The sequence below is a fragment of the Nerophis ophidion genome, linkage group LG28 (genome assembly GCF_033978795.1).
Source record: "Nerophis ophidion isolate RoL-2023_Sa linkage group LG28, RoL_Noph_v1.0, whole genome shotgun sequence".
Classification (NCBI taxonomy): domain Eukaryota; kingdom Metazoa; phylum Chordata; class Actinopteri; order Syngnathiformes; family Syngnathidae; genus Nerophis; species Nerophis ophidion.
In genome coordinates, this window is record NC_084638.1 from 20550615 (window position 1) to 20571993 (window position 21379).

General features: G+C 40.1%; 2 protein-coding genes across 4 annotated transcripts; one reads left to right on the forward strand and one right to left on the reverse strand.

Annotated features, from left to right (window-relative positions):
• Positions 1-1510: 1510 nt before the first annotated feature.
• Positions 1511-7977, reverse strand: LOC133545476 (gastrula zinc finger protein XlCGF8.2DB-like). Its single transcript, XM_061891110.1, has 2 exons — positions 7659-7977; positions 1511-2876 (listed from the first exon to the last, which is right to left on the reverse strand). The coding sequence occupies exon 2, from the start codon at positions 2824-2826 to the stop codon at positions 1654-1656; it is 1173 nt and encodes a 390-aa protein (XP_061747094.1). The 5' UTR covers positions 2827-2876; positions 7659-7977; the 3' UTR covers positions 1511-1653.
• Positions 7902-20700, forward strand: LOC133545395 (zinc finger protein OZF-like). Of its 3 annotated transcripts, XM_061890934.1 has the most exons (5): positions 7902-8109; positions 12229-12451; positions 13096-13185; positions 14803-15021; positions 19213-20700. In XM_061890934.1, exons 1-5 carry the CDS (start codon positions 7954-7956, stop codon positions 20448-20450), a joined length of 1926 nt encoding a protein of 641 aa, XP_061746918.1. In that variant the 5' UTR covers positions 7902-7953; the 3' UTR covers positions 20451-20700. The 3 variants fall into 3 exon arrangements, with proteins under 3 accessions (XP_061746918.1, XP_061746919.1, XP_061746921.1); XM_061890935.1 differs by lacking the exon at positions 13096-13185; XM_061890937.1 differs by lacking the exons at positions 13096-13185; positions 14803-15021.
• Positions 20701-21379: the final 679 nt, after the last annotated feature.

Genomic DNA, 21379 nt, shown 5'->3' on the forward strand with positions numbered 1-21379 from the left:
ATGCTCAGTCCATTTTTTCCAAATGAATTTGAGGGAAGTTGTCACCAACCTGCTGCCACCTTGTGGTTTGTATTGTCAGTTTTCCTTTTTTGGTGCAGTTGACCTTGTTCTTACATTTCTCCTTCCTTCGAGAGTTCCTGTGTTGCCCTTGTGGGTGGAGTTGTGGGACCCTGGTGCTGCTTAAGCAGCACTTTGGCAGTTGGATGGCACTCTGTGATTCCACTCCACGCCAGTTGATTCCATGCTTTGAGTATTTTGCTACCTTGGCCATTCCCAGTGCAATCCATCTTGGTGTTGTTTTGTAGTGTGCACGTCTTGTAAATCCAAATCAAGTTGAGTTTATTTTTGTATGTAAGTAGTTTTTGTTTTTCCACAATGCACATTTTTTTTTCTCTCTTTCACACCATCGCTTTTTGTTACTTCCAGTTGGGATTGTTTTTGTGAGTAGGTTTCCGCAGTACAAGAAGCGTTTTACTCAGCGTCCTGCGCATTATTGGGTTCCTCTTTACTGTGTTGAACAGCACTCTGACAGGAGTTTCTCCAAAACACAACACCCTTTGGCGGACAAGTTTGTGATTAAAGGCTATACATATTAAAATGAAAGGGACAAGTGGTAGAAAAAAATGGATGGATGTACATTATTGACTTTTCCCTAACATTCAAAACGTTTCCATGTTTTCTGAAATAGATTATATTTGAGGGATTCTAAACGAGGGAAAAAATCATGAACAACTTCAAAAAACAATTGTCATGTGTAGTTTTTTAATAAAAAATGTAGATTAAAAACAAAATTATCCTTCACAACCTTCCACATATAATGTTGCCATTTTCTCTAATCTATATATTGCATAAAGGGCATATACATATAAAACAGAATTCACATTACAAAAGAGTAATAAAGGTAATTAAAGGAATGGATTATTGAGACCCAACAAATGATTCATAAAGTCACACATTTTAAAAGTATATGATTTTGTATAAAACACAGCTGCTCAAATGATGTACAGAGTAAATAATTTGCGTCCAGAAGTGGTCCAGAAGATGTTTCAGATGTGAACCAGTAAATATGAACTAAGAGGGATTTATGTGTACTCAAAAGCAAATGTATGAAAAAATGTAAAACAAATACATACAACATATAAAGTTAATTTATAACATCATTAATAATTAAAAATTATTTCTGAATATCTTCATACACATAAAAAATATTTGTAACATGTTTTGTCCTGTTTATTCTCACCTTTAAAGTCAAAGTAGTGTGTTCCTTTTTAAATAAAAGTACACAATGTATATTAAAACATGTACCTGACTGAAAAAAGCAAAAATCTATATCTAATCTATAAATGTTAGACCCTATGTGCTGATGTTGTTAGAAGGTCAAAGTTAAGTTTTGACAGTTTATTTCAAATCCTGCAGTTTCATTTGCTGCTGCTGTTCTCACCAGCACACTTGTGTTTCTTACACTGGTACTTATAAGAGAATCTTTCACCACACACACTGCAACTCAACACATTCTCTCCAGTGTGTGTAATCATGTGTCTTTTCAAAGTGCTTCTTCGTAAAAAAGCTTTACCAGATTCTGAGCAGGAAAAAGGTTTTTCTCCAGTGTGTGTACTCATGTGTTTTTTGAAATGGTCCCTCCGAGTAAAATCTTTACCACAGATTGAACATGAAAAAGGTTGTTCTCCAGTGTGTATTCTCGTGTGCTTTGAAATGGTGCTTTTGAGTAAAATCTTTACCGCAGATTGAACACGAAAAAGGTTTTTCTCCAGTGTGTGTTCTCATGTGTCTTTTCAAATGTTGACTATGAGTAAAATCTTTACCGCAGATTGAACATAAAAATGTTTTATTTCCAGTGTGTGTTCTCATGTGTTCTTTTAAAGTTAGATTTCTTACAAAACTTTTACCACATTCTGTGCAGGAAAAAGGGTTTTCTCCAGTGTGTATTCTCATGTGTATTTCCAAATGCTCCCTTCGAGTAAAATCTTTCCCACATATTGAACATGAAAAAGGTTTTTCTCCAGTGTGTGTTCTCATGTGTGCTTTTAAACTTTGATTTTTTACATAACTTTTACCACATTCTGAGCAGGGAAACGGCTTTTCTCCAGTGTGCATTCTCATGTGTGTTTTCAAATCATGCTTAAGAGTAAATTTTTTACCGCAGATTGAACATGAAAAAGGTTTTTCTCCAGTGTGTGTTGTCACGTGTCTTTTCAAATAACCACTTTGTATAAAACTTTTACCACAGATTGAGCATGAAAATGTTTTTTCTCCAGTGTGTGTTCTCATGTGTCTTTTCAAATCACTAGGATATTTAAACGTTTTGTCACAATGAGAACATTTGAAGTGAGTGTTGTCAGTGTGACATGTCTTATCATCTTTAGAGTCTTCATCATCAGTGTCAGGAGAGTGTGACGTTGTGTCCTCACTATCTGATAGTGGAGCTAAGAGCTCGTCTGCTTGTGATCCTCCACAGTGGTCTTCATCAGCTTCTGTTGTCATGTGTTGTGTTGAGCTGCGGCTTGGAGGCTCCGCCTCTTTCTTCTCCTCACTTTCACCTTTGACCTCATCATCTTCACTCTTCACAGGGACACCAGTCACTGGCATCTTGGTGACATCAACCTCCTCCAGTCCTTCAAGATGCTCTCCCTGCTGACTGATGCTGTGTTCTTCCTCTTCCTCTTTAATGTGAGGGGTAAGTGGGTCCTCTTCTTTGTCCTTGATGTGAGAGGTCAGTGGATCCATCGCTTCCTCTTTAAAATGGGGTGTCAGTGGGTATTCCTCTTCCTTCTTAATGTGGGAGGGCTGTGGCTCCTCCGTCCACATCCTGAAGCTCCACTTCTGTTGCTCAGGGTGACGATGTTCTTCATAGACGTCTGCAAGACAAACACACCATCTCTGCTCAGTCACACAATGCATTGAGTACTTTTACATGCACTTAGGAAAAACAAGTTATCGTGTGAATTGTCTTGAAATCTCAGTAACCACAAACACGCTGCTCTTTACAACATTATTAACAGGAAAAGAAAAACAAACCAGGACGACAGGACTTTTTACTATGGATAGACAATATGGTTTAAAATTGATTTTGTGACATATTATTTCATATAGAATTACTACAAACCCTGTTTCATTATAAGTTGGGAAATTGTGTTAGATGTAAATATAAACAGAATACAATGATTTGCAAATAATTTTCAACACATAGTTGAATATGCTACAAAGACAACATATTGGATGTTCAAATTGATAAACATTTTTTTTTTTTTTTTTTGAAAATTATCATTGACTTTAGAATTTGATGCCAGCAAAACATGACAAAGAAGTTGGTCAACGTGGCAATAAATACTGATAAAGTTGAGGAATGCTCATCAAACACTAATTTGAAACATCCCACAGGTGTGCAGGCTAATTGGGAACAGGTGGGTGCCATGATTGGGTATAAAAACAGCTTCCCAAAAAATGCTAAGTCTTTCACAAGAAAGGATGGGGCGAGTTACACCCCTTTCTCCACAACTGCGTGAGCAAATAGTCAAACAGTTTAAGAACGTTTCTCAAAGTGCAATTGCATGAAATTTAGGGATTTCATCAAAAGGTTCAGAGAATCTGGAGAAATCACCTCACGTAAGCGGCATGGCCGGAAACCAACATTGAATGACCGTGACCTTTGATCCCTCAGACAGCACTGTATCAAAAACCGACATCAATCTCTAAACAATATCACCACATGGGCTCAGGAACACTTCAGAAAACCACTGTCACTAAATACAGTTTGTCGCTACATCTGTAAGTGCAAGTTAAAGCTCTACTATGCAAAGCGAAAGCCATTTATCAACAACATCCAGAAACGCCGCCGGCTTCTCTGGGCCTGAGATCATCTAAGATTGACTGATGCAAAGTGGAAAAGTGTTCCGTGGTCTGACGAGTCCACATTTCAAATTGTTTTCGGAAATATTTGACATCGTGTCATCCGGACCAAAGGGGAAGCGAAACATCCAGACTGTTTTCGACGCAAAGTTCAAAAGCCAGCATCTGTGATGGTATGGGGGTGCATTAGTGCCCAAGGCATGGGTTACTTACACATCTGTGAAGGCACCATTAATGCTGAAAGGTACATACAGGTTTGGAACAACATATGCTGCCATCTAAGGGCCATCTTTTTCATGGACGCCCCTGCTTATTTCAGCAAGACAATGCCAAGCCACATTCAGCACGTGTGACAACAGTGTGGCTTCGTAAAAAAAGAGTGCGGGTACTTTCCTGGCCCGCCTGCAGTACAGACCTGTCTCCCATCAAAAATGTGTGGCGCATTATGAAGCGTAAAATACGACAGCGGAGACCCCGGACTGTTGAACGACTGAAGCTCTACATAAAACAAGAATGGGAAAGATTTCCACTTTCAAAGCTTCAACAATTAGTTTCCTAATTTCTCAGACATTTATTGAGTGTTGTTAAAAGAAAAGAAAATGTAACACAGTGGTGAACATGCCCTTTCCCAACTAATTTGGCACTTGTTGCAGCCATGAAATTCTAAGTTAATTATTATTTGCAAAAAAAAAAAAAAGTTTATGAGTTTGAACATCAAATATCTTGTCTTTGTAGTGCATTCAATTGAATATGGGTTGAAAAGGATTTGCAAATCATTGTATTCCGTTTATATTTACATCTAACACAATTTTCTAACTCATATGGAAAGGGGGTTTGTAATAGAACCATTTTAAAACAGACCCATTGCCTCCTTGTCTGCACTCAGCATCAAGGGTTAGGGGTTAAATCACCAAATGATTCCCGAGTGCGGTTTCCGCTGCCCTCACCTCCCAGCGGGTGAACTTGGGGATGGGTCAAATGCAGAGGATAATTTCACCACACCCTGTGTGTGACTAATGCTGGGACCTTAACTTTTACTTACGTAGGGACTGTGAATGATTCCAAAAAGTGCAGTTCCCCTTGAAATTAGAAAATAGAACAACAAGATATCATGTGAAGTGAATTATATTTATATGGCGCTTTTCTCTAGTGACTCAAAGCGCTTTTTACATAGTGAAACCCAATACCTACGTTACATTTAAACCAATGCGGGGGGCACTGGGAGCAGGTGGGTAAAGTGTCTTGCCCAAGGACACAATGGCAGTGAATAGGATGGCAGAAGCTGGGATCGAACCTGGAACCCTCAAGTTGGTGGCACGGCAACTCTACCAACCGAGCTATACCGTCCCAAATAACAATAACATAATATATTAATAATAAAATGCCTCAAAGTAAATGTGATGAATTCATCTTAATACTGTCCTTTTTGGCTTTCCCTTTTAAAGGGCAAAGTCCTCGCAGGGTCTTTTGTCCTAATGACATTCTGGTTCAAGTGAGGAGACTATAATTTAGGAAAACACTTTATTTACAAATGGACTAGGATAAGTCACTCATTTTTACAGGTAGCTAAAGTTGGGATATAATTAAGATAATGAAGGATGAAGTCATTAAGAAATGTAATTGGATGTAGATCAGAATAGGCCGTGCAACTAATCATATGTCCTGAGTTCCAGTTGAAACTGGGTGCAAAATCATGCCCACGCACATACACTCTTATCGCCCACATTCTTGCCACTGTTTACGTGGCTTCTTGGCCGAGGTCTGAAGGACAACACCAGATATGAAGTCAGAGTCCAGGGAGAAAAAAAGCACTAGTCAATAACTACCAAGCTGCGACACCACTACAGAGGCTCCTCCATGCTCGTACCACCTGCCTTGGTAGGCTCGTACCCGCCTACCAAGCCAAAGACTTAGGTCTAATGACAAAACAGGGCATAGCTGCCGTTGAGTAGACCGACACGCAAATACCACATTTTCACCACTCCCCGTTGTCATACATGGCTATGGGCTGCACTTTGGACACACCTGCTGTAGGCTACGAGGAGCTAGCAGCTACACAACAGCTAAGCTAAAACAGCACATTTAAGCATATCAAATAATTACAGTTGCTTAATACGTACACAAGGTCTCCAAAACAGAAATCTGATAGAAAGTATCCAGTAACAAACGTGTCCGCAGCGTTCAACTTTCTGCGGCATGAGCTTGACTTCATGAATTATCCCCTTGATCACCCCCTGGGAAGTGAGGGGAGCAGTGGGTAGCAGCGGTGCCGCGCCCGGGAATCATTTATGGTGAATTAACCTTTTTGTGAAAGATCAAATCGAAAAGTTGCAAAAGCATCTGTCATAAGGTTAGTGTTTTTTATATATTTGTGTCAATATGTACAAGCATCCTCAGCCTTCCCGGGAAGGTCTATTCAGGTGTACTGGAGAGGAGTTTATGCCGCATAGTCGAACCTTGGATTCAGGAGGAACAGTGTGGTTTTCGTCCTGGTCGTGGAACTGTGGACCAGCTCTATACTCTCGGCAGGGTCCTTGAGGGTGCATGGGAGTTTGCCCAACCAGTCTACATGTGCTTTGTGGACTTGGAGAAGAAATTCGGCCGTGTACCCCGGGAAGTCCTGTGGGGAGTGCTCAGAGAGTATGGGGTATCGGACTGTCTTATTGTGGCAGTCCACTCCCTGTATGATCAGTGTCAGAACTTGGTCCGCATTGCCGGCAGTAAATCGGACCCTTTTCCAGTGAGGGTTGGACTCCGCCAAAGAGGTTCATAACTTCTATGGACAGAATTTCTAGGCGCAGTCAAAGCGTTGAGGGGATCCATTTTTAGTGGCTGCAGGATTAGGTCTCTGCTTTTTGTAGATGATGTGGTCCTGATGGTTTCAACTGGCCAGAATCTTCAGCTTTCACTGGATAGGTTCGCAGCCGAGTGTAAAGCGATTGTGATGAGAATTAACACCTCCAAGTCCGAGTCCAAGGTTCTTGTCCGGAAAAGGGTGGAGTTCCCTGCCCCAAGTGGAGGAGTTCAAGTACCTAGGAGTCTTGTTCACGAGTGAGGGAAGAGAGGATTGTGAGTTTGACAGGCGGATCGGTGCGGCGCTGAGCCGGAAGGCAAAGCTCTCATTTTACCGGTCGATCTATGTTTCCATCCTCACCTATGGTCATGAGCTTTGGGTTATGACCGAAAGGACAAGCGGCCGAAATAAGGATCTCCCTTAGAGATAAGGTGAGAAGCTCTGTCATCCGGGAGGAACTCAAAGTAAAGCTGCTGCTCCTCCACATGGAGACGAGCCAGATGAGGTGGTTGGGGCATTTGGTCAGGATGCCACCCAAACTCCTCCCTAGGGAGGTGTTTAGGGCACATCCGACCTGTAGGAGGCCACAGGGAAGACCCAGGACACATTGGGGAGACTATGTCTCCCGGCTGGCCTGGGAACGCCTCGGGATCCCCCGGGAAAAGCTGGACGAAGCGGCTGGGGAGAGGAAAGTCTGGGCTTCCCTGCTTAGGCTGCTGCCCACACGACCCGACCTCAGATAAGCGGAAGAAGATAGATGGATGGATGGATGTGTAACACAACTTGATATTTCTTGAAAACAGCGTCCAGTAGTTGATATTGTCGCTCCTTCTCCTCTTTTGTTGGACAAAATTCCTCCTTGTACTCTCCTATCGTTTTGTTTTTTTTCCAACATCACAAATATTTCTTCAACGGCAGCAGTTAGTCGCTGAGTCACCAACACGCACATCATTTGTAATGTAGACATGTTCACACAATAAAAACACTTTACACTTACATTGGATCTCTGCTTTGATGTGTCGATCACTTCCGCCTCTCTTTGTTAGCAGCTAACAAGCTAAGCTAACCTGCAGGCTCGGCTAGCACGTCAAAGTGCACCCAGACTAATGTATCTGCATACAGACAATTAATAACGACGTTTACTCTGTTAAACGACACACATGTGCACATGCACGTTGTAATTAAGACCAAGAAACCATAATAACCCAAACAACGTATTCTCCGTCAGACGCAATCTTGTTTTGTTCTTCCTCCTGTGTGACGTCTTCGAGGTGTTCTCAACCGCGGAACAGATGTTGGCCAAACACGTGTTTCACTGGGACAATAGTGAGTGGTGCACGTTTCCTTCGCCCGGCCACAGACCAATAAAAAAAGTCCCATTTAAGAGTTGCTGGTGTAACAATAGGAAGAATATATTCCACTCCTCTCTTCTACACGCGCCTTATGAGGTAATATAAATTATATATTTTAATATTATTTATCTATTTACCTGATATGTGTTGTTGAGGCTAACGTACTAGCGTTAGCAGGCCTTTGTAGCAAATGCTAGCGTTTTTTTTGAGGAGTGTATTTTATATGCTCTTTATGAGAATTATATTGACTTATTTAATACTTTAACGGTTGTTTGCTGTATATTACAGTCACGCTTAACATCATTAAATATTTGTTCTTAGAAAGGAACGAACGTCTCGTAATTTAACTCTGGAATAAGTCACATGTTATTATACTAACAATAATAATAATAATACATTTTATTTGATACAGTGCTTTTCAGTGCACTCAATGACGCTTTACAGGATAGACATTTTAATTATTATTACCCCAAAGGGAATAAGCGGTTGAAAATGGATGGATGGATTATTATGACAGTGTAATATAATGTATTACACATACATTGCAGTAGTCTACTTTGTGTTGGTGCTAACTTCATTAGCAATAAATACAAATGATGTTGTTTGCACGCACTTCTATTACCCTGATGACATGCACCCATCCGTTGTCATACCGCTTGTCCCTTTTTGCGGTATGTGTATATATTTACACACATTATATATATATATATATATATATATATATATATAAAATAGATATATATGTATATATATATATATATATATATATATATATACATATATATATATATATATATATATATATATATATATATATATATATATATATATATATATATATGTCTTGATTGGATTATCCGGAGAATAGTGCTCGATACCGTGGTAGAGCGCAATATGTAGGTGTGGGAAAAAATCACAAGACTACTTCATCTCTACAGATCTGTTTCATGAGGGGTTCCCTCAATCATCAGGAGATTTTAATGGAAGCATTCACATACAATGGTTTATATAGAGCACAGAGTGGGTGGGTACAAGCAGGCGTAGGGTGTGGTGATTGGCTCATGTGTTACCTAGGAGGTGTTTCCGCCTGTGGCGGCATGTTGAAATGATTTCACTGCGCTTGTTGAGGGATGATAGCTCTGGATGATATATAATAAACAGTTTCTCTTTTAAGCATAAGTTGCATCTTTTATTACCACTGTTGTAAGGTGTGCTGGATGCAAGAATTTGCCATGTTATTGAATATTCAACATTATTGTCTTTGAGGTTCCAAATGTGTTTGCTGAGTTCGGTAGAATTCTGCAAAGTCTGGTTTCTAAAGGAGGCGTTGTGATTATTCCATCTTGTTTTGAACGCTCCTTCGGTTAATCCTACGTACGTGTCGGATGTGTTAATGTCCTTGCGAATTACCTTTGCTTGGTAAACGACTGATGTCTGTAAGCACCCTCCGTTGAGAGGGCAATCAGGTTTCTTGCGACAGTTACATTCATTATTGGTTTCAGAGTCGTTTAGTCTGGGGGTAGGCAGGCCTTTTGCAATTGCTTTGTTGTGGTTTGAAATGATTTGTTGCATGTTATTCATACAGCTGTAGCTCAATTTAATGTTGTTCTTGTTGAATATTTTTCTTAGGGTGTTGCCTTTGGGGAAGTGTTTGTCGATCAGAGTGAGGAACTTGCGGCCGATGTTGGTTGAGACGTCTTTGCTGAATGGCAGATTGTACCAGATGATGTTGTTTCGTTTTCTGCTCTTTTTTGGTTGGTTTCCTGGGGTGGGTTCATAGGTGAGGGTGAAGTTGTATCCGCTTTCATCAAGTGCTTTCTGGTACGGGGGGGTTGCTTGGTCGAATTCAGCTTTGCTGGATGACAGCATCGATAGCCTTTTATTAATTCCGGTAGGTATTCTTTTCGTGGTGGTGGGTGGGTGGTTGCTGTCGTGGTGCACGTATTGGAGTGTTGTGTTGGGTTTCGTGAATGGTTGGTAGCTGTTATTTCTCAGGTTGAAAGTGACGTCGAGGAAGTTGACGGTTTGCTTGTTGGCTTCAATCGTGATCCGTAGGCCGTTTTCTTTGAAGATTTGGCATATGCGCTTCTTGGTGTTCTCGCTGCTCCTTGGCGAGGCGCGCCTCGCCTTACCAAAAAGTTCTATTTTGGTTTCATCTGACCACATGACATTCTCCCAATCCTCTGCTGTATCATTCATGTATCCATTTTGGTATAAACTCAACTCGTCATGTTTGGAGGAAGAAGAATACTGAGTTGCATCCCAAGAACACCATACCTACTGTGAAGCATGGGGGTGGAAACATCATGCTTTTGGGCTGTTTTTCTGCTAATGGGACAGGACGATTGATCCTTGTTAAGGAAAGAATGAATGGGGCCATGTATCGTGAGATTTTGAGCCAATACCTCCTCCCAACAGTGAGAGCTTTGAATGGTTGACCAAATACTTATTATCCACCATCATTTACAAATAAATTCTTTAAAATTCCTACAATGTGAATTCCTGGATTTTTTTTCACATTCTGTCTCTCATAGTTGAAGTGTACTTATGAAGAAAATTATAGACCTCTGTCATTATTTTAAGTGGGAGAACTTGCACAATCGGTGGCCAACTAAATACTTTTTTGCCCCACTGTATATATATATATGTGTGTGTGTGTGTGTATGTATGTATATATATACATATATATACATATATATATATATATATATATATATATGTATATATATATATATACATACATATATATATATATATATATATACACTATATTGCCAAAAGTATTTGGCCACCTGTCTTTACTCACATATGAACTTTTAGTGCCGTCCCAAGGAATTGTCCAAAATGTTTTGGTATCCTGGAGCATTCAAAGTTCCTTTCACTGGAACTAAGGGGTAAAGCCCAACTCCTGAAAAACCAACCCCACACCATAATTCCTCCCCCACCAAATTTCACACTCTGCACAATGCCGTCGGAAATGTAGCGTTCTCCTGGCAACTTCCAAACCCAGACTGGTCAATCGGATTGCCAGATGGGAAAAGCGTGATTCATCAGTCCAGAGAAGGCGTCTCTACTGCTCTAGAGTCCAGTGGCGACGTGCTTTACACCACTGCATCCCACGCTTTGCATTGGACTAGGTGATGTATGGCTTAGATACAGCTACGCGGCCATGGAAAGCCATTCCGTGAAGCTCTCTGCCTATTATAAGTGGGTTAATTGGAAGGTCTCATGAAGTTTGGAGCTGTGTAGCAACCGACTGTGCAGAAAGTCTTTGCACTATGGGCCTCAGCATCTGCTGACCCCTCTCTGTCCTTTTACGTGGCCTACCACTTGATGGCTGAGTTGCTGTTGTTCCCCAACTCTTCACTTTTCTTATAATAAAGTAGACTTTGGAATATTTAGGAGTAAGGACATTTCACGACTGGATTTGTTGCACAGGTGGCATCCTATGACAGTTCCACGCTGGAAATCACTGAGAGCGGCCCATTCTTTCACAAAATTTTTGTAGAAACAGTCTCCATGCCTAAGTGCTTGATTTTATAAGTGATTAGAACACCTGATTCTCATCATTTGGATGGGTGGCCAAATACTTTTGGTGATATAGAGGGTATATATCTTCTCACGCCAGCACATTTCTTAAGGTGTGGGTGAGGTTCAACCAACATACTATCGCACGGCCACACTCGCTGGCACTTGTTACACGTGCTTCGCTGCACTTCTGTTTGTTTTCTGTTGGGTTAAAAATGTTGCTTTCGTAGAAGGAAGAACAAGGAGAGGATATTGCGCGTAAAAGTAAAGCCAGCTAGTCAAAGCCCTGCAGTCCCGGTCACCGTTGACGTGAGGTGGGAATATTTTGGAGGTGCACATCAAGGTTGGCTGGTAGGTTGGTAGTGGGAGGAGTGAGTTGGCGTCACTTGATGCTGCAGCACAATGAAACTTTTATACGTGCAGACTGACTTCATGCAGTCATGACCGTATTAAAATCCCAGCAGGAGTTTTTTTTTTATAAGTTTACTTTTTATCAATTATATAAATGCAGAAAACAAGATTAATTACACAATTCATAATAATCAATAACTGATGATTATTCCATGTGTAGAAGAACATCACCCCAAAGTGGTGTCAGTTCACTTAGAAAATATATTTGATACACAAAGATATATTTGACACGTTTGAGCTGAAGTTTGTTTGTGTTGTCTTGCGGACGTCCAACAGATGAACGCTCGTCAAGAAGAATGTCCCTTGCAGCAGCAGGAGGGTCTGCAGCCCCCCCACATTAAAGAAGAAAAGGAGGATCTCTGGGTTACTCAGGAGGAAGAGTGTCTTCTAGGGCAGGAGGAGGCTGATCTCAGCAAGTTTCCACTGACTGTTGTCTCTGTGAAGACTGAAGAGCATGAAAACAAACCACCTGAGTCCTCACAGCTTCATCACAATCCAAGTAAGCACAACATTTAGATGTCATCCAATATGTATGCTAAATAGTTAAAAACAGCTAGTACAAGGCGGCTAACATTATAGGTAATGCTAGTCCTCTATTGTGCCTTTAAAGCCCCTTTAAAGGCCTACTGAAACCCACTACTACCGACTACGCAGTCTGATAGTTTATAAATCAATGATGAAATATTAACGGCCAGTTTAGTTTACTAAATTGCAATTTTAAATTTCCCACGGGGTAGCCTGTTGAAAACGTCGCAGAATGATGACGCTTATGTTGACGCGTGCTCGTGACGTTATTGTTTGGAGCGGACATTTCAGCCCAGCACCACTCACGGCTAAAAGTCGTCTCTTTTCATCGCATAATTACACAGTATTTTGGAAATCTGTGTTGCTGAATCTTTTGCAATAATTAATAATGGAGACTACAAAGAAGAATGCTTTTGGTGGAAAGCGGTGGATTGCAGCTGCCATTAGCAAAACACAGCCGGTGTTTCTTTGTTTGTTGTGAAGCTTTACTATGGAGCAGAGCGGTCAAGCGAACACGTTTCTCTACCACATGTCAACCAGCAAGTTTTTGGATGAGAACATTGTGATATTAAGTCGGCTCTTACCAGAGACTTGATTGGAGTTTGCGTCATTCTGCAGCAGCTGTCAAAGAGGCAGTTATGACTTTTTTTGCTCCTCCATGGCTTCCATCAGAGACACTGGTGGTCACCGCAGCCCTCCGTCTTTCAGGTATGACTTTATAATCTCACTAAAACACTAGTAACACAATAAGCAGATAAGGGATTTTCCAGAATTATCCTAGTAAATGTGACTAATAACATCTGAATCGCTCCCACTGCAATCGCCTTTTCTTTTTTCTTTTTTTTTTTCTCGTGCTTCACTTTGACTTTCCTCATTCACAAATCTTTCATCCTCGCTCAAATTAATGGGGAAATTGTCGCTTTCTCTGTCCGAATCGCTCCTGCTGCTGGTGGCTATAATTATAAACAATGTTCAGATGTGAGGAGCCCTACAACCAGTGACGTCACGCGCACATCGTCTGCTACTTCTGGTAAAGGCAAGGCTTTTTTATCAGCGACCAAAAGTTGCGAAATTTATCGTCGATGTTCTCTACTAAATCCTTTCAGCAAAAATATGGCAATATCGCGAAATGATCAAGTATGACACATAGAATGGACCTGCTATCCCCGTTTGAATAAGGAAATATCATTTCAGTAGGCCTTTAATTTGCCAGTTTGTCATTGAAAGTCTTGCTAGTCTAGGTTTTGAGGATTCAACCTTCGCTTGTTTTGTGGCCGCCAGTCTCTGTTATTTGTTCTTTATGGGTACAGTAAATCATGGAGTGACCACTTAAGCCGCATACAGTAGTTTCACTTGTGGTGATCTTAGACTGGTCAGAAGTAACAACGAGGTCTATGAAGGTTTAAAAGGACTCACTCACCCTGGTAGTTTGCTTAATGAGCTAAGTGAGGCAATGTTGGTGGCACAGCTTAGTGAAGGTTTTAAAAATGGGTGCATACCTTCGCGACATATCTGTGTTCCAGTCCCCAAGAAGATGTATACCTGTATCAACATGTTTACGCAAAACTCACACTCTCACTAAATACATTTTATAGTGTAATCAAATCTAATTAAACTTATAATTTCACTTCCTGTGTCTGACCTACATGCATCAATAAGTGAAAGTAAACATTTATGTTCAATAACCAAAGTAGTCAACACTTGATTTATTAAAAGAACATAAAGGTGACTGACTTTCCTTCAGTGTGTCGTAGATGGTCTCCAATTCCTAAAGAGGAATTGTTGATGGAGATACTCCATAAAACACCACATAGTAAAACATGTTTTTATAAAAGTTCCTTTTGGCCCAGCCAACAAAATGACCACCAAAACGTATTTTGCATGATAACAAAAACATACCACATATGTTTTAAAAAAAAAAAGTGATATTGGAATGAAATGGGTTTTATTTCCATGATATTGAAGTTATGGTAATGACAATGTCATTATAATATTATGGTTAAGTTTAGAGATAAAGAGTAGGTGTAATAAATCGTATACAGAATTATATGTTTCCACACTTTACATGAGTGAAGTTAAGAATGCCTCAATCAATGCTGCCTCGTACTTATAAAAACTTTTCAATTTGCCCCTCATCAAATTTCCAAGTCTGTTTTTGTACTCACTGTACCACTTTTAAATTAATTTTAGGAAACAAGTAGGTATTTCCCGTGTTTTTATTGGTGGCTTTGCTACACACGTTAAGAACACAAATAATGTCAATGTGTTTACAGTGTCAGTCCAAAGCTATTTATATTCTCTCTTATTTATTTATTTACCCAATAGACCTGCAGCAGCCCCTTCACATTAAAGAGGAAGAGGAGGATCCACAGCCCCCCCACATTAAAGAGGAAGAGGAGGAAGTGTGGATCACTCAGGAGAAAGAGTGTCTTCTAGGGCAGGAGGAGGCTGGTCTCAGCAAGTTTCCACTGACTGTTGTCTCTGTGAAGACTGAAGAGCATGAAGACAAACCACCTGAGTCCTCACAGCTTCATCACAGTCCAAGTAAGCACAACATCCACATATCATTTTATTCTAAGGGCATTCAATCCCTCACAACTGGACTCTTCACTTTGTCTTAGAAGACGTTTGTCCTCTCATCCAAGTAGGCTTCATCACTTCATTCTCATAGACTTAAAGTCTTAAATCTAATCATTTGAATTTAGAGGGGAACTGCACTTTTTTGGGGAATTTTTCTATCGTTCACAGTCATTATAAAAGACAGGATGGTGGATATATTTAAAAAAAAATATCACATTCTAACTAGGGCTGGGCGATATGGTCTCTCATTAATATCTCGATATTTTTAGGCCATGTCACGATACACGATATATATCTGGATATTTTGCCTTAGCCTTGAATGAACACTCGATGCATATAATCACAGCAGTATGATGATTCTATGTGTCTACATTCAAACATTCTTCTTCATACTGCATCAATATATGCTCATTTTATACTTTCATGCAGAGAGGGAAATCACAACTAAGTCAATTTACCAAAACTGTAATGATAAAACAGTTATTAAGCAGTGGCACAAACATTCATGTCATTTCCAAACAGAAAGTGCGAGATTGTCAGAGACATTTTAAAACAAGCTAGGAGTGCACTTTTGTGCATGATGTCACTAAGTTGACATATCAAAACAACACTAAATTAAGGTGCACTTTTTGTACAGAACGCAACTACCAGCACCTCCCTCGTGACATGTTCAAAGTTCTTCCAGAGGTGGGAATTAAAACTCTCTCTGACAGGAGACTCTGCCAGACGTTCCCAGCAAACCCTCACAATGCGTTTGGGCCTCCCAGGTCTGTCCGACATCCTCCCCCACCATCGCAGCCAACTCACCACCAAGTGGTGATCGGTAGAAAGCTCCGCCCGTCTCTTCACCCGAGTGTCCAAAACATGAGACCGCAAATCCGATGACACAACTACAAAGTCGAACATGGAACTGTGGCCTCGGTTGTCCTGGTGCCAAATGCACATATAGACAGACACCCTTATGTTTGAACATGGTGTTTGTTTTGGACAATCTGTGACGAGCACAAAAGTCCAATAACAAAACACCACTCTGGTTCTGATCCGGGCGGCCATTCTTCCCAATCACGCCTCTCCAGGTTTCACTGTCGTTGCCAATATGAGAGTGGAAGTCCCCCAGTAGAATGAGGGAATCACCCGGGGGAGCACTCTCCTTTACTCCTTCGAGTGAATCCAAAAAGGGGGGCTACTCTGAGCTGCCGTTTGGCGCAAAAGCGCAAACAACAGTCAGGACCCGTCCCCCCACCCGAAAGCTACCCTCTCGTCCACTGGGTTGATCTCCAACTTTCAGGCTTTTGAGCAACAAGAATTTCCACCCCAGCCCGTCGCCTCTCACTGCCGGAAACGCCAGAGTGGAAGAAAGTCCAGCCCCTCTTGAGAGAACTGGTTCCAGAGCCTTTGCTGTGCGTCAAAGTGAGTCCGACTATATCTAGCCAGAAAATATTCCACCTTCGCACTAGCTTAGGCTCTTTCCCCCCGAGGGAGGTGACGTTCCACGTCCCAAGAGCTAGCTTCTGTAGCCGAGGATCGGACCGCCAAGTGCCCTGCCTTCGGCTGCCACCCAGCTCACATTGCACTCGACCTCTATGAGCGCTGCTATGGATGGTTTGGAGGGGGGACCCACGTTGCCTGTGCGTGGCAGGGCCCCATGGGAACAGGCCTGGCCACCAGGCGGTCGACATCGTGTCCCACCTCCAGGCCTGGCTCCAGAGAAGGGCCCCAGTGACCCGCGTCCAGGCGAGGGAAATCTGGGTCCTTCAACTGTATTTTTAATAAAGGTCTTCGAGCTGCTCTTTGTCTGATCCCTCACCTAGGACCAATTTGTCTTGGGAGACCCTACCAGGGGGGCATAAAGCCCCCGGGCAACATAGCTCATAGGATCATTGGGACAAGCACACTCCTCTACCATGATATATACAGTGAGGTCCACAAGTATTTGCACCCCCTGCAATTTTGCAAGTTCTCCGATTTATGAATTAGGGAGAGGTCTGAAATGTTCATCATGGACGTATTTCCACTGTTAGAGACATAATCGAAAACTAAAAATCCGGAAATCTCATTCTATGATTTTTGTTATGATATATTTGTATGTTACTGGGGTTCATAAATATTTGCACATGTGAGAATCAGTAAGAATTATGAGAGTAGAAAGAACATGGTGCCAGTATGCGTTTTTTCCAATAAAATACTGGAAAGGATAGAAATGTAGTTTGTCTCTTGTATGCGATTATTAATCGATTAATCGAAGTAATAATCAACATATTAATCGATTATCAAATAAGTTCATAATCGATATATATATATATGTATATGTATATATATATATGTATATGTATATATATATATATGTATGTATATATATATATATATGTATATATATATATATGTATGTATATATATATATATATATATATATGTATATTTATATATATGTATATATATATGTATGTATATATATATATGTATATATATATACATATATATATATATATATACATATACATATATATTTATTTAGGGCTGCATACATATACATACATATATATATAGGGCTGCGAATCTTTGGGTGTCCCACGATTCGATTCAATATCGATTCTTGGGGTCACGATTCGAAAATATATCGATTTTTTTCGATTCAACTCGATTCTCGATTCAAAAATGCTATTTTTCCGATTCAAAACGATTCTATATTCATTCAATACATAGGATTTCAGCAGGATCTACCCCAGTCCACTGAAATGCTAGCAGAGTAGTATATATTTTTTAAAAAGCTTTTATAATTGTAAAGGACAATGTTTGATCAACTGATTGCAATAATGTAAATTTGTTTTAACTATTAAACGAACCAAAAATATGACTTATTTTGTCTTTGTGAAAACATTGGACACAGTGTGTTGTCAAGCTTATGAGATGCGATGCAAATGGGATTGTGCTGAAAATTTTAATTTTCCTGAAGGAACTCTCCTGACGGAATAAATAAAGTACTATCTAATCTAATCTAAATGTAAGCCACAGTGACACTATTGTTCTTTTTTAATTTTTTATAAATGTCTAATGATAATGTCAATTAGGTATTTTTAATCACTGCAATGCTGAAATTATAAGTAATATTGATACTGTTGTTGATAATATTCATTTTTGTTTTACTACTTTTGGTTTGTTCTGTGTCGTGTTTGTGTCTCCTCAATTGCTCTGTTTATTGCAGTTCTGAGTGTTACTGGGTCAGGTTTGGTTTTGGAATTGGATTGCATTGTTATGGTATTGCTGTGCAGTGGTTTGTTGGATTGATTAAAAAAAAATAAAAAAATGGATTTAAAAAAAAAAAAGAGAATCGATTCTGAATCGCACAACGTATTTGATTCAAATTTTTTCCCACACCCCTAATATATATACTTTTTAAAATTAATTTTGGCCAAGGGGGGCACATTTCAATTTCTTACCTCCACTTGTTATTACATATGTTGAAGAAAGGGGAAGCACTTAACATTTTTACAAACAGTTGTTATTTCATATGTTGACCTGAAGGGGAGCACTTTTAAAACTGACACACATTCAATTTGATAAAATTCCTCCTTTTTGGTACCACCCTAATTTTGATGGATTTCACCACCAGTTGTGCAAATGAGACATTCTCTATTAGATGCAATGGTTTTCCGCATTGGGACCATGATGTATGTCCTTACTTGTTCACACCTCCTCATATGGAAGGTACTTTTCCTTGTTGGTGTCTCACGAAGAGTATAAATACAAGAACAAATAAATTCATGCATACAGTGGAGTGCGGGGACCCCTAGAGGTAGTTGTAAGGTGTCCTTAGCTAAATGACAGATAGTTAACAGCAATGAACCCTCACTGGGTCCATTTCTACACTCTGTTACATTGACATTGATATTATACATGTGGGCCAATAGATAGAAATGCTGTTAAATGTAGCTTTGATGTGGCAAGCTACTTTTACAGTGTAGCGTGTAGTGTAGCTTGCTACAATTCTCTGAGGATAACTTAGCTACATTTAATGGCGAGTAACTTGTAGCTTAGCTTACTACATTTTCCAGGTAGCTTGCCCATCACTGTCTGTTTGGCCTAGCTCACATGTGAATAGTTGAATACGGCAAACTTCAGTACAGTAACACCTCATTTGTGTTTTATGTTCTGCAGACGTCCAGCAGGTGTCAGCAGGGAGTCATGAAGAGATTCCCTCCGGGCAGCAGGAGTGGCACACCAGTGTGGGACAGAAGGAGCTACAGGCCCCCTCCCACATTAAAGAGGAGCAGCTTCATGATGAAGATGAAGCTCAGTCCTTACAGCTTCATCACAGTCAAAGCGACGAGAACAGAGGGGCGGAGCTTGTAAGTCAACACATCACAGAAGCTGATGGAGAGCATTGTGAAGATATAAAGTCAGAACCAGGGAGCATCTTTGCTCCACTGTCAGACATGGACCACATGATGTCAGACTCTTCTGATCACAGTGACCACATCCAAAAACTTTTGGAGAGTAAAAATGACTCTAAAGGGGATACTAGACATCACACTAACAACAAACACTTTGACTGCTCTGAATGTGGAAAATCATTTAGACGGAAGAATAATTTTACAGTACACATGAGAATACATACTGGAGAGAAACCTTTTACTTGCTCTGTTTGTGAGAAAAGTTTCTCCACAAAGCAACACATGACCACACACATGAGAACGCACACTGGAGAAAAACCTTTTGCTTGCTCTGTTTGTAAGAAGAGTTTCTCCATTAAGCCTGCCATGACCACACATATGAGAACACATACTGTAAAGAAACCTTTTACTTGCTCTGTTTGTAAGAAGAGTTTCTCCATGAAGCTTACCATGACCAAACACATGAGAACACATACTGGAGAGAAAGCTTTTACTTGCTCTGTTTGTAAGAAGAGTTTCTCCACAAAGCAACACATGACCACACACATGAGAATACATACTGGAGAGAAACCTTTTACTTGCTCTGTTTGTAAGAATAGTTTCTCCACAAAGCAACACATGACCAGACACATGAAAACACACACTGGAGAGAAAGCTTTTACTTGCTCTGTTTGTAAGAAGAGTTTCTCCAGAAAGTTTGACATGACCACACACATGAGAATACATACTGGAGAGAAACCTTTTACTTGCTCTGTTTGTAAGAAGCGGTTCTCCAGAAAGCTTGACGTGACCACACACATGAGAACGCACACTGGAGAGAAACCTTTTACTTGCTCTGTTTGTAAGAAGAGTTTCTGCAGAAAGCTTGACATGACCACACACATGAGAACACACACTGGAGAGAAACCTTTTAGTTGCACCGTGTGTGCTAAGATGTTCCGGTATAAGTATCAGGTCAGTAAACACAAGTGTGTAACAGTCATGAAAGATGCTGGGATTTAAAAACAGTTAAACGGCGATTGTGCTAAATCTTCTTTAAAAACACAGCATGTTTAATATGAATGTGTATTTGATGTTTTATGTAGTGCTTCTCATCTTCTAGTGTTATATGTTGTCCTGTAGTTACTTTTTAATTTGTGTGCGTGAATTGAATATTACATATGTAGCTACTCTTTTTTTTTCTCATCTTTGAAGACAGGAAAACTCATTGTTTTCATTTGTTTTTGTGTCTTATAAAATAAAACAAGGTTTCCAATGCATTTTATTGATGTTATTATCCAATTATAAGTATTAATGAATACAATTGTTAAAGGGGAACATTATCACGATTTCAGAAGGGTTAAAACCAATAAAAATCAGTTCCCAGTGGCTTATTTTATTTTTCCAAGTTTTTTTCTAAATTTTACCCATCCCGGAATATCCCGAAAAAAGTTTTTAAAGTGCCTGATTTTCTCTATCTGCGAAGCCACCGTCCATTTTCCTGTGACGTCACCCAGTGATCCCAATAAAAACAAGATAGCGGATACCACAGCAAGATAAAGCGACATTAGCTTGATTCAGACTCGGATTTCAGCGGTTTAAGCCATTCAACAGATTACTCATGTATTGAAATGGATGGTTGGAGTATGAAGGCACATAGCGAAAACGAAATTGAAGAAGAAACTGAAGCTATTGAGCAAATAGCTATTGACGCTATTCTGCCATGTCTGCCTTAGCATCGCCGGTAAAATGTGCAGAACAAACGATCCGGACTTTCGCATTTACACTGGAGCAACTTAAATCTGTTAATTCGCCAAAATGTACCCATTTTAGAGTTCGGAAATCGGTTAAAAAAAAGAGATGGTCTTTTTTCTGCAACATCAAGGTATATATTGACGCTTACATAGGTCTGGTGATAATGTTCCCCTTTAACACAATGTGGACTCTGGTAG